This window comes from Enhydra lutris, unplaced genomic scaffold (assembly GCF_002288905.1).
Source record: "Enhydra lutris kenyoni isolate GAN:26980312 unplaced genomic scaffold, ASM228890v2 scaffoldscaffold77, whole genome shotgun sequence".
NCBI lineage: Eukaryota > Metazoa > Chordata > Mammalia > Carnivora > Mustelidae > Enhydra > Enhydra lutris.
This window is the reverse complement of record NW_019154161.1, coordinates 5,408,367-5,423,404: the sequence shown is the minus strand read 5'-3', so window position 1 is coordinate 5,423,404 and position 15,038 is coordinate 5,408,367. Positions and strand designations below refer to the sequence as shown.

The following is a 15,038-nucleotide window of genomic DNA, read 5'->3' as shown; positions in this document are numbered from 1 at the left end:
ATGAGGTGAAGGAGGTCAGAACAGCACCCAGGTAGGTGGCCACGCTTGAATAAGGAGTGGGAAAGGTGATTCCCTTACCTGGTCAACTGGGCCCTGTTGTTGGTTTTACACTCCTGCCTCGCACCCAGGCACCACTGTGGTTCTGAGCTGTCAGGCAAGAGGGCTCCGGCCCAGATTTATTCTTTACCTCCAGACCTCAGTTTACCCATTTGGGCACGTTGCACTGATGATTTCCCAGGCATCCAGCCCAAGCCTCGGGTTCCTGACCCTGGCCAGGTGGCGCTCTACGGGAGGGGAGTGGCCACTAGCGGCGTCACATGGGGCGGGGCCTGCGGGACCCGCTGCGGAAGGCTAGGAGGGTGCTGGGGCCGAACCCCAAGCTGCCGCATGGGGAGGGGGTTCCCAGGAGCCAGCCCTAGGGTGGGTGCCCCTGCCTCGGCGCCCTCCTATTGCTGGATGATCCCGCCATCCTCTGCGGGAGAAACTGAGTCGCGGCGGGGCGTGCGTGGGGAGACGTCTAGGGGCTTTATCCACACGGGAACCTGGGAGTCCCATCCCCACCCAGGTCCAGCGCTGCACCCCCACCCCCACCCCCACCCCTCCGCTGTGAGTCAGCGGCGGGCCGCGCCCCCTCGGCCCACTTCCTCCTCACCTTCCCCCGGCGGGCGGGGGGCGGTGAGAAGGACCAGGCCCTCCCCGCCCATCCCCCTCCCGTGCTGGGGAAGGGAGGGTTCACCCCTTAATAACCCTTCATAAATTGGCACAGAAGAGAGACGTTGCGGGTCTGAAGATAGCATTTAAGGGACAAAATTTGAGAGAACCTATGCTTCACCAGAGGATCCTCTTAGCCCCCCCACCCCGCCCCTTCAAATTGAATAGAATGTGAAGAAGTGGAGAAATCGTTGGGGAGAGTGAGAAGAAATTGTGTCCCCATTAAGATCCTCCTAAGAATTCCCATCGTGGAAGAGAACGAGGAATCAGGAAGGATCTCTTACCCTCCACCAAATTTGCCCCCTAATTTGGGGGTGACCCTCGGCGTGCATCCCTATGCAATAATGTTGGGGAAGAAGGTAGATAGCGGAAGTCTAGGGTTCCGCGTTGCCCTTTTAAGCGCCCTTCACCACCCCCCGCCGTCTTGAGGTGTCCGCGGCCCCTTTAAGGCGCAGGGCATTGTGGGTGCGGGGAGTGGAATTTTGGAACGAAATGTAGCGAAGAGAAGTACAGTAGTAAGAGTAACATTGTACCCGCCGCCGGCCGAGGGGGCGCGCCGCGGACCGGACGCCGCACCCCCTTTCTGCCGCAGGGACCCCGGATCAAACCTCCAGAGGGAGGAGGCGCCTGAGGACCCGCCCCGGCCCCGTCCACGTTCCCCCCAGGAAGCCGGACTCTATGGGGCGGGACCCTGGGGGAGACTGAGCAGAATCTGGAGCCAGCCCCGAACCCCTGAACCTTGAGCCAGGGGCGCCCCGGGAGCACCCACCCGTGGGTGCGCCGCTCTCCTGCTGAGCAGCCATGAGGTGAGCCTAGAACTGTCTCCAAACCCTTCCGCGCTCAGCGCGGGCTCCCCGCCCCGCCTTTGTCCCCCCTCCCCCAGCTTGCTCCGGGCTGGAATTTGGGGACAGGACACTGGGGGCCTCTGGTTTGAGGCCGAGCCCCCTTGGACCAGTTCCAAATACTGACCACTTCGCCATGACTCCTAAGGCTGGGGGTGGTGCCTGGGAGGTTCTCCTGGAAGCCCTCAGATTTAGGGGCGCTCTGAGGACTCCCGAATTTCTTAAAGACTTTTCAGAGAACCTCCAAGTTGGCAGATACTCCCTGCATAGAGGCCAGGATTTACGCAGGGCTCAGACTCCCCCCAAATCTTAACTTGGGGTCTGGGAGGGATGGGGGGACCGGTTTGGGGGTCCCTGGGACCTGGAAGAGAGATTTGAGACGTAGACCTTGGTTTGCTGGGTCTCCCTTTACGTGGCGCTGTAAAAAGCCTTACCAAGTGGGACCTCGCTTCTTAACTTCGGGTACTTAACCCCCTAAATTGGGGGGGGGGCTCTTGTCCTCCTGTGGAGGTTGGTGCGGATGGACCCACGCGTGGATCCAGACGCAGCCTCGAGGGTCTGGTTGGGACTCCCCTCCCCCGCCGCTCCCCACCTACATTCTGCTTAAAACGAGCGGTGCCTAGGACCGAGCTCCTGCGCTCAGCGCGGAGGGCGGCTCCCCGGCCCGGGGCCAGAAGGGCGGCCCCTCGCCCCGACCTGCGCGGTCCTGGAGAGGGAGGGGGCGCGGCAGCTGGGAGAAGAGGGGCCTTTGTCTTCCTGACTCACCTGTCGAGACAGCTGGTGTGGGGGAGCGGGCAAGGAGCGCTGTGGGCCGGCTGCTTTCCCCACCACGCGCCTCCCCCTCCTCTCACCACCACCCCCCTTCCTGGCCATCGGGAGCTGTGGGGTTGGGAGGGGCGCTGTAAAGCTTCAAGGTCATAGCCCTCTCCCCGTGGGACTCAGGCTTCCAAGACAGTTCCAGCTATCTTCCCAGGAATTTAATCCTAGGGGTGGGGAGCCCAGAGGGGTTTTGTCTTACCCAGTCCTCCCTCGGAACTCCTGGGCTTACCTGAGGGCGGGGCCAGTGTGGGCTGGGGGGCCGGAGTATACCCTCCCCCATTCTCCCCTCCCCCCCTCCCCCCCCATAATCTCTCCCCTGGGGACTGAGCCTGACAATACTATCTCCCTTCCTCCACTCTCTCAGGGACTTCCTGCCCCCAAAGCCCCCAGCTTGAGGGGGAGGCCCCCGAGGAGGACTGGGGATTAACCCCCTGCTGACCACATCCTCCCACTTTCCCCTTACGTTCTCATGCCTCTGCCCTCTGACATCAAGAGTGGCACTGCTTTTTATGACCATTAGACAGTCCCCTCCTCATGTGTTCCTCCTGATGTGAAAGTGTTGGAAAATTTGGAGCCAGGAGGAAGCCACAGACACCCTCAAGGTCTCCTGCCTATCCCCATTATAGCAACATCTCTTCAAGGCCTGCCCTGGAAAGGGGGCATTTTTCCGGGAGCGAGGCTCACTTCCCTCACCCTCTTCCCAGGGGACTCTCCTCTCCCACTGCTCCCCAGCCCCGCCCCTCGCCCCCCCCTCGCGTTTCCGGTCCCAGGCACGGTGGAAGGCGGATGGCGGATGTCCGAGTTAGTGCTGCCTCACTCACTGTGAGACCGTAAAAGGGCAGGAGCAGTTTCTGGGCCGGCCTCCCGCCGCCCTCCCTCCCCCGATCCCGGAGGCCTTGGCCCTCCCACAGGGCCCCCCTATTGCGGGTTGCGGCCAAACCTCCCACCTCCTGGGGGGTGGGCAGGAATCCCACCAGAGGGTTACTTCCACCTCCCGGAGGGGTCTTCCCCGCCGATGGCCACACCCAGCTTGCTGGGCTGTGCCCCCTCTTCCAGGACAGCTAGGATTCAAAAGACCCATGCCCCTGTATGAGGACACCTGGGGAAACTGAGTCTCAAAGAGAGAAAGGTCTGCCCAGGATCCCTCAGCAGTTCACAGGCAGTTTTGAGGGAGGGGAGGGGACTGGGATCCCCTGATTTCTGTCTGGTTTGGCCAGGGACAGCCTTGGGGGCAGTTGGAAGACAGGATGTTAAAATGGAAAATTACAAGATATCGTTCTTTTTCTCCCAGTTTGACAAATATTTGTTGAGTGTCTGCTGTGTGCGGGACTCAGCTGGGATTCTGGGAAGGCTGAGAAAGGGGGCAGAGGTCTGAGAGTCTCAGGGTAGAAGGGACTCAAGAAGTATTTGGGTCCATTTCTTTCCTCTTCCAGTAATGGTAATTATTGTTACCTTAAATTTCTTTTTAAAGAACAGTAAGAGACCATTTGATCAAACATCTACTCTGTGCCAGGCACTGTATTATTATGACTGTGTCCCCACCCCCCACCCGCGCACGGGACAACTGAGGCACAGAGAAATTAAGTAAATCACCTATTAAACTCAGTTTGGAAGTAGGCAACTCTGGATTTGAATTTAGGGCGGTCTCCAGACTATTATGCTATGACAGAAAAAGGAAAATAAAACCACAGGTAACATGGTTTTCTCTATATGAACACTTAAGATACTGCAGATAAGCAAAAAGAACCCTTTCGCTTCCTGTTCATTTGTGGGAAACTGAGGCTTATTGGGGAGGAGAGACAAGAGTGAAGCCACAGAAAACCAAAGACTCTAGATCTGGTTCCTTACCCAGGCTTGTTGCAAAGACTTGCAGTCTGGAAGGGTTGGAGTTGTGGGGTGAATTACAAGTTTGATGGGCTAAATCCCGAGGAGGGGGAATGAAGGGGTGAGGGAAGGGCAAGCCTCTAATCTGGAAGGCTTGAGTAAACCAGAGTGACTATGCTTGATTGCCTCCAGTGATGAGAAACCCTCTTCCTCCTGTTTTGACGCTTAGCTGCCGGAGCAGAGTCTGTACCAAGTTCCAGGTTCTGAGCTTAGGGTTTTTCTTATCGCTCTATATCCTTACAGCAAACCCAGTGAGTTCTGGTTTCCAGGGCTGCAAACCGCAGCTCAGAGACATGGAGCCACGTAGCAAGGGAGTCACTTGCGCCCTTTGTCATCCGCCACATGTTTGCGAGTTTTCTAGAACATAGGGACTTCTGGGGGAGGTGTGGGGTCCTGGGTTGGCTGGGAGAGACGGCTCTCTCCTGTCAAATCGAGGGGGAGCCCATGGGAATCAGGCGAACCCCTGGTTCGGACCAGCTCCCTGCTTCCTGGGCTTTGGGATTTTTCCATTCAAGCTTTCGCCTGGTTTAGTTGTATTTTTTGAACCTAAGTAATGAATTAGTGTTTTCTAGGTAATACCTGCCCCGTGGTTGAAAAAGAGAAAAGAAATAAGCAATTCAAAAGGGTAAACAGCACAAAACATCCATTTCCTCCCTCCTTCCTCAGGCAGCCCAGTGGTGGGCGGGGGCCCTCCTCTGAGGCAGCTTCGAGGGTAGCCTCCTGAGAAGCAACCTCTGCCTAAGTCACCTCACCCCCCCAACCCCCCCCACCCACGATCGCATGTATTTATATCCCCTCACCTTTTTTTTTTTAAACCTCTGATCCACACGTTTCTACCTCGCCTCTTAAAAAATTCAGCTTAGCTGTTCCCTCATCTTTTTTTTTTTAAGATTATTTATTTATTTATTTGACAGAGAGCACAAGTAGGCAGAGAGGCAGGCAGAGAGAGAGGAGGAAGCAGGCTCCCTGCCAAGCAGAGAGCCTGATGCGGGACTCAATCCCAAGATCCTGAGATCATGATCTGAGCCGAAGGCAGAGGCTTAACCCACTGAACCACCCAGGCACCCCTGTTCCCTCATCTTTAAATGGGGTTAAGAACTTGGGTAGACCGGGGTTCAAATTTGAGCCCCTCTTCGTTCTTACTGAATGACATGGGACAAGCGTCTTCACCTCTCTGTGCCCCCGGCTGCTCCTCTGTGAAAAGGGTGAGCACCAGAGCCCACGCCATGAGGTCGCGGGCAAAGGGGGGCCCGGTGCCTAAAACAGTGTCTGGGACACAAAGCTAACCCATGAACGTCAGCGCCTTCGTGGAGAGTTTTTCCTTTTAACCATGAACAACTAAGTGGCGAAGACGTATGTACTGTGTGCCGGGCAGCCTTCTGGGTTGTGGGGACATAGCTGGGAACAGAAAGAAAAGCAATCTCTGCTCTGACAGTTTGGTAGGGGAGACAGGGATCCGACAGGCAGGATCCCCGCTGTGACTTATGGACCAGGACCAGAAGGAGGGGTTTTCCCAGATAGGGTAGTCAGGGAGGGCTTCTCAGAAGAGGTAACATGTAAGTGGAGACCTGAAGGAGGTGAGAATACAGGTTGAGGAAGAAAAATGCACAGGCCCGAGGGGGTAATCTGGCAGTGCTGAAGGAGCAGCATGGAGGCCAGTGGGGCTGGAACAGAGAGGGCGGTGGGGCTGGAACAGCAAGCTTGAGGGAGGGAAGGGATGAGATCAGAGATCCCACAGCTCATGCAGACCACAGAGAGAAGTGGCTTTTATTCCGCGGGGAGCCACGGGAGCTTTCCGAGAAGAGGAGGGACACGGTCTGACTTGTGTTCTAACAGGCTCCTTGTACTGTAATGGGGACACTGTGGCCTGGAGAGGGGCAGGACTAGCCTGGGGTCACTCAGCAGACGCCCAGTTCTCCAGCCAGGCCCGACACTCAGCAGGGCAAGTGTGCTTGGGAGAGCAAAGTGCAGCCAGGGTGGGGTAGCAACTCCAGCCCCGGGCTCCTGGCCAGAGTCTGCCCTGGGTGTGGGTGGCAGGTGTGGGCAAGGTCCTAACTTTGCCCTGCCAAGGGCACTGGGAGCCAGAAACCGTCCCTGCGGCTACACTTGTCTGGAAACAGCACCTGAAATTGGGGTAGGGCCCACGCAGTCTCCGGCGATTAAGACTGGGGACCTGAGAGCCAGGTGGCCCGGGTTCAAATGCTCACTCTGCTGCTTACCAGCTGTGTGATCCTGGCCGAGTCACTGGACCTCTCTGGGCCTCCAGCTGCAGTCCTCACTTGCAAAACGAAGATGAAATAGGGCCCAGCTTGGAGGGCTGCAGTGAGAATAAAATGAGTGTCTCTGGAAAGGGCTTAGAGCACCGGACTAGCCCAGTAAGAGGGAGGTGCATCAATTGTATAAACTTATGGGGAGGACCGGGGACGGGGGCGGTGCTCAGCTTCCTGGCCTAGGGACCAGGAGCTGGGTCTGCCGAGGGGCTTTTCCTGTCCTGCCTTCTACAAGGCTAGCGTCACACCCCAGCCCCCAGCGCCGGCCGAGACAGAGCCACTGCCCGTGCCCGGTATAATTTATCTCCCCGGAAACCCCTGACCACCGACTTCCTCTTTTCAGGAAAAAGTCTGCTGGGGGTTGGGGTGGGGTGGGGACTAGTGCTTCCCCCTGTCTGTGTGTGACCTTGGGCAAGTCACTTCCCATCTGGAAGCCTGAGTTTCCTCATTGGGGGAGGGGGCTTGGGACCAGCCCAGAAGGACTGGTGGGGGCTCCCCGGCGGGTTGTGTTCAGGGTGCCCTGAAAGGGATGCTGACAGTTACTAAGCACTCGGTACGTGCCAGGCATTGTGCCAAGAGCTTTCTGTGCCCAGACTCCATTTTTCCCTCCCACTGCCCTGCGAATCGGCTGGAAGACCCCCACTTTGCCGGCCAGGAAGAAGAGTTACCTGGGTGGGAGGGTGGCTTCCCTGAGTCACATGGAGTAGGCGTCTCAGTGAGGATTTGAACCCAGGTCTGTCGGTGTGAGATCCTGAACTCTGAACCAGTTTCCTGACCCTTCCCCGCCAAGCCTGAGTCAGATGACGCTTTCTCCAGGAAGGCCTCCCTGACTCCCAGGCCAGGGCAGGTGCTCCTTCTGGGCACCCCAGCCCTGGCCTTGGGTTGGCACCATCTGGGGACAGGAGCGTTTCCTGCCCTGGAGGGCAGGGCCGGGGCTGTCTGGATCATTGCCCAAGACCTCGGCTTGACAGAGCAGGGAGTGTCTGCTGATGGCCGCTGGTGCCCCGGGGGAGCCAGATGGATGGGGCGGAAGAGCCTGGGATCTAGCATCCATGCCCAGCGTCCTGCAGACCTCACCCTTCCCCTCCCTGAGCCTTGGCTTCCTCTTCTGACCTGAGCAGGGAGTCGGGGCTGGGGACGGGTCAAGCACCCTGGCAGAGACAGGGAAACCGAGTCTGAGAGCACCAGGCTAGTCCCCAGTGCTGCCCGGCGCTCCTGCTGGGTCCCCACTGTCCCACTTCTGAGTCCCCTCATCCAGCTAGCTCACCTGTGCTCCTCTGCATCTGTCTGTCCGTCTCCCCACTCTGTCTTCCTCCATCTGTTTGTCTGTCTGACTCCCTTCCGTGCTCTCTGTCTCTCCAGGCCCTGCCTTTCCAATTTGTTCCCGGTCTGTCTCTGTCTCTCCCTTCTCCCCTCTCCCCCCACATCCATTTGTTCGTATGTTTGTCTCTTCCCGTCTGTCTGTCTGACGCTTCCTCTCCCTCATGTTCCCAGTTTGCCTGTGTTTCTGTCTCCCTTCCAGTCTGTCCCTGTCCCACCTGTCAGCTTCTCTCTCCCAGGTTCTGCTTGGTCTCCCCATCCGCCTGTCTCTGACCTTCTCCCCCCTCAGGGTGTCTGCCTCCCCCTCACATGCCGGGAAGCCCTGAGTGTCCCTGGGAGACCCAGATGCAGCTGATGGGCCCCTTGGAGGGTGGGGGCCGTGCTCCCCTTGCTAACCTGCCCTGGCCCTGCTCCCCTCCCGCAGTGAGACGGTTATCTGCTCCAGCTGGGCCACTGTCATGCTTTACGATGATAGCAACAAGCGATGGCTGCCGGCAGGCGCGGGCCCCCAGGCTTTCAGCCGCGTCCAGATCTACCACAACCCCACAGCCAATTCCTTCCGTGTGGTCGGCTGGAAGATGCAGCCGGAACAGCAGGTGAAGCCTCTGCCCCCCTCTCGCTCTCCCTCTGTGGCTCCTGGCCCCCACCCGTGCAACCCTGCATCCTCACCCATCTTTCCCCTCCTGCCAAGGTGGTCATCAACTGTGCCATCGTCCGGGGTATCAAGTATAACCAGGCCACCCCCAGCTTCCACCAGTGGCGCGACGCCCGCCAGGTCTGGGGCCTCAACTTCGGGAGCAAGGAGGACGCGGCACAGTTCGCGGCAGCCATGGCCGGCGCCCTAGAGGCATTGGAAGGTGAGTGGGGGTGGGGGGAGCTCCAGAGCCCCGCCTGGGGGCTGCTGCTTTACCACCCCCAAATCACCCCTTATTCTCTTTAATTGCTTCTGCACTGCTCCCCTGGAGAAATCCAGTGAGAACTTTGTCAAGGCTCTTGTGTGCCCCTCGTGCACCTGTGCGTAAAATGCACGATTCCTAGAGGGATGTGTCTACACACACACACACTCCCGGGGGCCCACCTCCCCGATCCAGATCTGGATCCGGATCCTTCCAGCCCCCGGAAGGCCCCTGCACCCTTTCACTAGGTAGCTGTTGTAGTGACGGGTCATGGGTTAGTTTTCTGGCCTCGCTCTTGAGAAAGAGATCACCAGTTGGGATTTCTTAAATGTGAGCGCGCACAGGCATCCCCTGGGGCAGGTGCGTGAACGCAGATTCTGGTTCGGTTGGGCCCCAGGTGCGGCCCAAGCCTCTGCATCTGTAACCCGGGCTCTGGTCATAAGGCTGTCCATCCAGACTTTGAGGGGCGAGGCTTTAGGAGACCGTGAGGCATCCAGGGTCTGGGCGGGGGGCTGCTGTCGGACTTCTCATCCCCCCAACGGCAGAGTCGTTTGCTTTCTGGGGTAAGCTCCTTGCCAGTGGGGAAGGGCTTGCTCGGCTGGGGGTACGGAAGAGTACGGTGGGTGTTTCAGGTTGTGGGGGGAGGAAGAGACTCCCAACCTTTCAAGCATGCTTGGGCTGGGGTCTGAGTGGCGGAGACAGTGCTTAAGAGCCCTGATGCTAGAAATCAGCCTGAATTGGTCTTGTTCACGCAAGCTCTGGTCTGCAAGGTGTGGAGCAAGTGACTGGGCTTCTGCTGGGAGTCATCACAGCACCGGCCTCATTTCTGCGCGGACAAGGGAGGCTGGTGCCCACCCTCATCCTGCACCCAGGCCTGACCTGCGTCCCACACTGCAGCCCCAGGGTCAGGGTCCTGGAGGAAGGAGGAAGCGAGCACCTCTGGGAGGGATTCCTGGGAGAGCCAAGGGAGAGTGTCACGGGGTGGGGCAGGGTCTGGGGTTGACTCACCATGCTTTTCTACTCTCGCCTTCCAGGAGGGGGGCCCCCCCCACCCCCACCACCTGCGGCACCTTCCACCTGGTCTGTCCAGAACGGTCCCACCCCAGAGGAAGTGGAGCAGCAGAAAAGGTGGGGCCAGCCCCTGGGTGGAGAACCTTACCAGCGCCCGAGTTCTAGGATGTTCCAGAACCCCTGGCTCCCAGAGTGGAGAACGCTCCAGCGTTCACTTTCCACAATGTTCCTACTACTCCCTGGGGAGCTAGAAATGAAGGGCTTTCAGAAAACCCCACCTCCAGGAGTCTGAGAAACTCCCCCACTCAGAGTTGCAGAACCTTCTGACCCCCTCAAGCCCTGGTCCCTCACATACCCCGAGTCCAAAAGGTGGTTGTTTAAAAGATCTGGGGCATTTTGTAATTTCCATGTTCCTGACAATCTGATGACTGGAATGCTCACATCTCGGTCCCACCCGTCCCTGCCCTTCCCCCCCATCTCTTTCCTGGGCCCCTGGGGGAGGAAGGCAAGGGTGGGGATTGGCAGTCCACCTCCCTGGAGACCTGGGAGAGGAGCTGGGAGGTTGCTGGCCATCTTGGGGCCCTGAGTGATGGCCGTTCCGTCACCCTTTCTCAGGCAGCAGCCGGGCCCGCCAGAGCACATGGAGCGCCGAGTCTCCAATGCAGGTGATGATTACTCGGTGGCCTTGGGGGGAATGGGGGAATGGGGGAGGTGGGGGGGACGGGGACCCTGGGTGGGGGGGCTCCCTGAGGAGGGGTGCGCCAGCTGGATAAGGAGGCGCGAGGCTCCTCTCTTAACACCCTCCTTTTCTGTGTTTCTTCCAGGAGGCCCACCTGCTCCCCCGGCTGGGGGACCACCCCCACCGCCAGGACCTCCTCCTCCTCCTGGTCCCCCTCCACCCCCTGGTGCCCCCTCAGGGGTCTCAGCCGCAGGGCATGGAGGAGGGGGAGGCCCGCCTCCTGCACCCCCTCTCCCCACAGCACAAGGCCCCAGTGGTGGGGGAACAGGGGCCCCCGGCCTTGCGGCAGCCATCGCTGGAGCTAAACTCAGGAAAGTCAGCAAGGTGAGGGGGCCACGCCGGGCAGGATGTGGGGTGACAGCTCTGATGGAATAATGGGATGAGGCCAGAGTTGCTGGGGATGGGGTGCATCACAGGAGGGCTGGAGGGGGCCAAGAAGCCCACCCATAAAGCCCCCTCCTCTTTGTAATTTCTCCAGCAGGAGGAGGCCTCAGGGGGGCCCTCAGCCCCCAAAACAGAGAGCACTCGGAGCACAGGTGGGGGGCTCATGGAAGAGATGAACGCCATGCTGGCCCGGAGGTGAGCCTGAGCCTGGAGCCATCAGTGCCTTGGAAAGCTCTGGAGAGAAACCCCCGCAGTTAGCACCTGGAGATTCCAGTTCAGTAGGGCGAGGTCGGGGGAGGGCTCAGATTCCGGCTTGGTCTGTTTCTTTGGGTGAAAGTTCCCTCTTTGACAGGCAGATTTGGGTATAATGCTGGAGATTCCATTCTCCTGAGATGGCTGAGGTTTGGAACCACCGAGGTAGCCTCCAGAATGTTCTGAAACCCAGAATTCTAGGACCTCAGGAGGTCTCCCCTTAGGAGAGCCTGCCTCAGAATCTTGGAAGCTCCGATCCCCAGAATTCCAGCTGCCTGAGACAGAGGCTTCCACCCTTAGAATTTTGTGATTCCTAAATGCGAGATTCATAAACCCCCACCCTAGCTGGAGAGCGGCACTATTCGGTGACTTCTAAAACTCCAGTTTCCTTAGCCTTGGAGAATTCCAGAACTCTACACCTTAGACTCCACCTTTCTAGAACTCTGGTAAGAATTACTGAGTGGCTGAGGGAGGGCTGAAGTCATCTGTTTTTGCCTGTCCCTCCTGCAGAAGGAAAGCCACCCAAGTTGGGGAGAAACCCCCCAAGGATGAATCCGCTAATGTGAGTTAGGGGCTCTTCCTGCCATCCGCACCTTAGGCCATACCATTCGGGCAGGGCGACTGGGGAGGGCCGGGGGTGCGCTAGGAATGGGCGGGGTTTGAAGCCAGAGGAGGAGAATGAGCCCTCGGTCTCATGACAGTTTTATTTCCCACCAGCAGGAGGAGCCAGAGGCCAGAGTCCCAGCCCAGAGCGGTGAGTGAGCCAGTCTACCCTGCAGAAACTGAGTCTCAGGGTGCCCTGTTCTCACAGGGAATGCCCCCTGATGGGGGGAGTCTGTGCAAACAATGATGGGAATTCGAGTGTCCTAAGAAGGTTCTTGGAGTAGGGACTGATGGGGCTGGGGGGAAAGATGCAGGCGGGGCATTCCTTGTCCCTGATCTTCCTGATTCGTCGCCTTTCCCCCAGAACCTGTGCGGAGACCTTGGGAGAAGAACAGCACAACCTTGCCGAGGTGGGCCATCCATGCTGGGGCCCCACCCCCCTATAAATAGGAGGGATTTGCCAAATTTGTGTACCGTTCCTTGTAGGAAGGAGCACAGTGGGACTCCCGGACTGGGAAGCAGGGATCCTGACCCCTCTCTCTAACCTCATTTTTGTTCCAAATCCCACCGACTCCCCTAGGATGAAGTCCTCTTCTTCCGTGACCACTTCTGAGGCCCATCCCTCTACACCCAGCTCCAGTGATGAGTCAGACCTGGAGAGAGTGAAACAGGTAGCTTGGGGAGGGGCCCCAAGGTGAAGTTTGGGGGCCAGAAAGGAGCCATAGGAAGGAAGGAGATCTGGGTCCAAACTCTAACACCAACCTGTCCTGGGATTCTATGAAAAGGCCTCAGAAACCTCAGTTTTCCAGCCTGAGCAAGGGAGAGATTGAATCAGAGCGGGGAGGACACACATACCACAACTCCTTTTCCTGTGCTGGGGACAGACCTTACTAATCTACCACTGCACTCATTCCGGATGAGCACCCAGAGTCCTTTCCAGCACACTAGACCCAGACAGCCAGCACCAACTGGAACTGGCAGGAGACTGGATTGTATTTCCCAGCCCTGGTACTGGATGCTCTCCAGTCCTTTTCATCTGGCTCCAAGGATCCAGAATTTTCCCCTAGAATTCTCCAGTTACTCTGTGGCCTTATCAGTGATGTCACTGTGTGTGTTTGGGGTGTGTGTGTGTGTGTGTAGGGGGGTGGTCTTGAACCTTCTACCTCTGGCCCTTCGGTCATTAAGATGGGACAGCTTCATTTCTGCAGTCCAGGAGCCCTTTCTGATTGGTTGTACCCCATTATTTCCAGGAGCTTCTGGAAGAGGTGAGGAAGGAATTACAGAAAGTAAAAGAGGAAATCATTGAAGGTGAGGTTGTTTTTTATTTTAAGCATATATTTTGGAGGCATTGCGCCTCCTGGAAGGGCCCCGTGTTGGAAGGGAAGGAGGAAGAGGCTCTGCCCCTGATCTCTGGCCCTTGTTTCCTTCCAGCGTTTGTCCAGGAGCTGAGGAAGCGGGGATCTCCCTGACCACAAGGCCCCAGAAGATCCCATATCTCCTTTCTGCACACCCGCCTGTTACCCCGCTTTCCCTGCCTCGACTTGACTTGGAATTGGCTGAAGACTACACAGGATCGCATCTTCCCCACTCCCCCTCCTACTTGGAAAATTCCAAAGGGGTGTGGCTTCCTTGGTTTCCCCCCCACGCCCACACCCATACTGGCTGCTGATTGGCTGGGGAGGCCCCCACCCTTTGCTCCCTTTGGTCCTTCCCCTCTGCCATCCCCTTGGGGCTGGTTCCTCTGCTGGGGATGTACCAATTAACCCCACAGTAAGGGGGAAGGAAAGAGGGAATTTCACATTCCCTTGTTCTAGATTCACTTTAACGCTTAATGCCTTCGAATTTTTGTTTTTTTAAGAAAAAAAAAGTATATATATATATATTTAGGTTGGGGGGGGGAAGGGAAATTTTGTTTCTCTTTGGTTTTGATAAAATTGGGGTGTGGGGAATATTTTTAAATGCTGTACCCCAGGCTTGTCTCATTCGGGGCAGCTATATAAGGGTGGGGTGGCCTACCAGGCTGGGGGCACCTCCCCTACCCTAACCCCAGGGAGCTCCCTTCCCTTTGGCTCCTTCCCCTTTTCTATGAGGAATTAAGATGCTATAACTTTTTGGAACCTCAGTTTTTTGGTTTTTTATTTGGGTAGGTTTTGGGGTCCAGGCTATTTTTACCCCCTGGGGAAAATAAGATGAGGGAGAAAGGAAAAGGGGAGGAAACTTCTCCTCTCCCACCTTCACCTTTAGCTTCTTGAAAATGGACCCCAACGGAATAAATCTGCCAGTTTTTTATAAATGTGAAGATTGCTGGATTGATTCAAAGGGCTGCTCTGATGAGGATGGGGGCTGCCCCTCCCACAGTAATCCACCTTCCCCTCCTCTTCCTCCTTCCCACCCTGTACCTGTTCCAGTTCCCAGATCTACCACCCTGAGAAAGCTAAGGACAGTCCCTCACTGTGTGGCATTGGGCAAGTCCTTTTGCTACCCCCAGGCCTCAGTTTCCTCATCTGGGAAACAGCTTATAGTATGACTCTGCCCAGTTCCTCTGGGAATCCTCCCAGCCTCTCTGCTAAAACCAGTGAGCCTTGTACCCATTTTGCAGATGTACGCCATGCTTCTCAGACACATTCTTACAAATGACTTCTTTACCCCAGAGTGCCTTTAATTGTGAAACTTAACAGTTTTAAAAAATCAGAATTCAGAAATGACAGCTCATACACACCCCCTTTGGTGGTTCAGTGGGTTGGCAGGTCATAGCCTGGTTGGAATTTTCCATTTGGATGGGGGTGGGGAACTTCAGGGCTGTGGGGCAGGTTGTCCCACTGGAGGAAGCCTTTGTAGGAAGGAAGGTGAGGGTGAGCTGGGTGATCGGTCTGAAGGCAAGAAGAAAGAAGGAATCCCTGAGTATTCAAGAGCAGGTTTGGATGGGAGATGGGGGTGACAGGTGCCCCACGAGGTAAGGGAACAGGTGGGGGATTCCTATGAGGGGCCAGCAGAGGACAGTGGACAAGGACAATAGTAGGTCCAGAACTTGAGACAGGTAAACAAAGCTAAGACCAAAACACAGAATGGTTCATCCCTAGGCACCACCAATTTTTCTACCCTGGAGGACCAACTCCAGTTGGAACAGACCACAGAAGGTCGAGGTGGGGATCGGGTGGAGGGGGGGGCCTGCACAGCTCCTCTGTGTGTTACGGCACAAACTAAAGGGGGGGGGTATCTGTTGGGATGACCACTTGACCATTGGTACCAATGGATGGTGGTACAGTCCACAGGGGGGACTCAACCTAAGACAGTCCCAAGATCGATC

General features: G+C 57.2%; 1 protein-coding gene across 4 annotated transcripts; it reads left to right on the top strand.

Annotated features, from left to right (window-relative positions):
* Positions 1–1,147: 1,147 nt before the first annotated feature.
* LOC111160553 (vasodilator stimulated phosphoprotein) lies at positions 1,148–14,040 on the top strand. 4 transcript variants are annotated; one of them, XM_022523740.1, is made up of 13 exons: positions 1,148–1,517; positions 8,271–8,442; positions 8,538–8,703; positions 9,777–9,870; positions 10,369–10,418; positions 10,578–10,816; positions 10,974–11,071; positions 11,639–11,690; positions 11,849–11,882; positions 12,096–12,141; positions 12,312–12,402; positions 12,982–13,039; positions 13,163–14,040. In XM_022523740.1, the coding sequence occupies exons 1-13, from the start codon at positions 1,513–1,515 to the stop codon at positions 13,198–13,200; spliced, it is 1,143 nt and encodes a 380-aa protein (XP_022379448.1). In that variant the 5' UTR covers positions 1,148–1,512; the 3' UTR covers positions 13,201–14,040. The 4 variants fall into 4 exon arrangements, with proteins under 4 accessions (XP_022379448.1, XP_022379447.1, XP_022379446.1 ...); XM_022523739.1 differs by having other exon boundaries at positions 11,846–11,882; XM_022523738.1 differs by having other exon boundaries at positions 10,971–11,071.
* Positions 14,041–15,038: the final 998 nt, after the last annotated feature.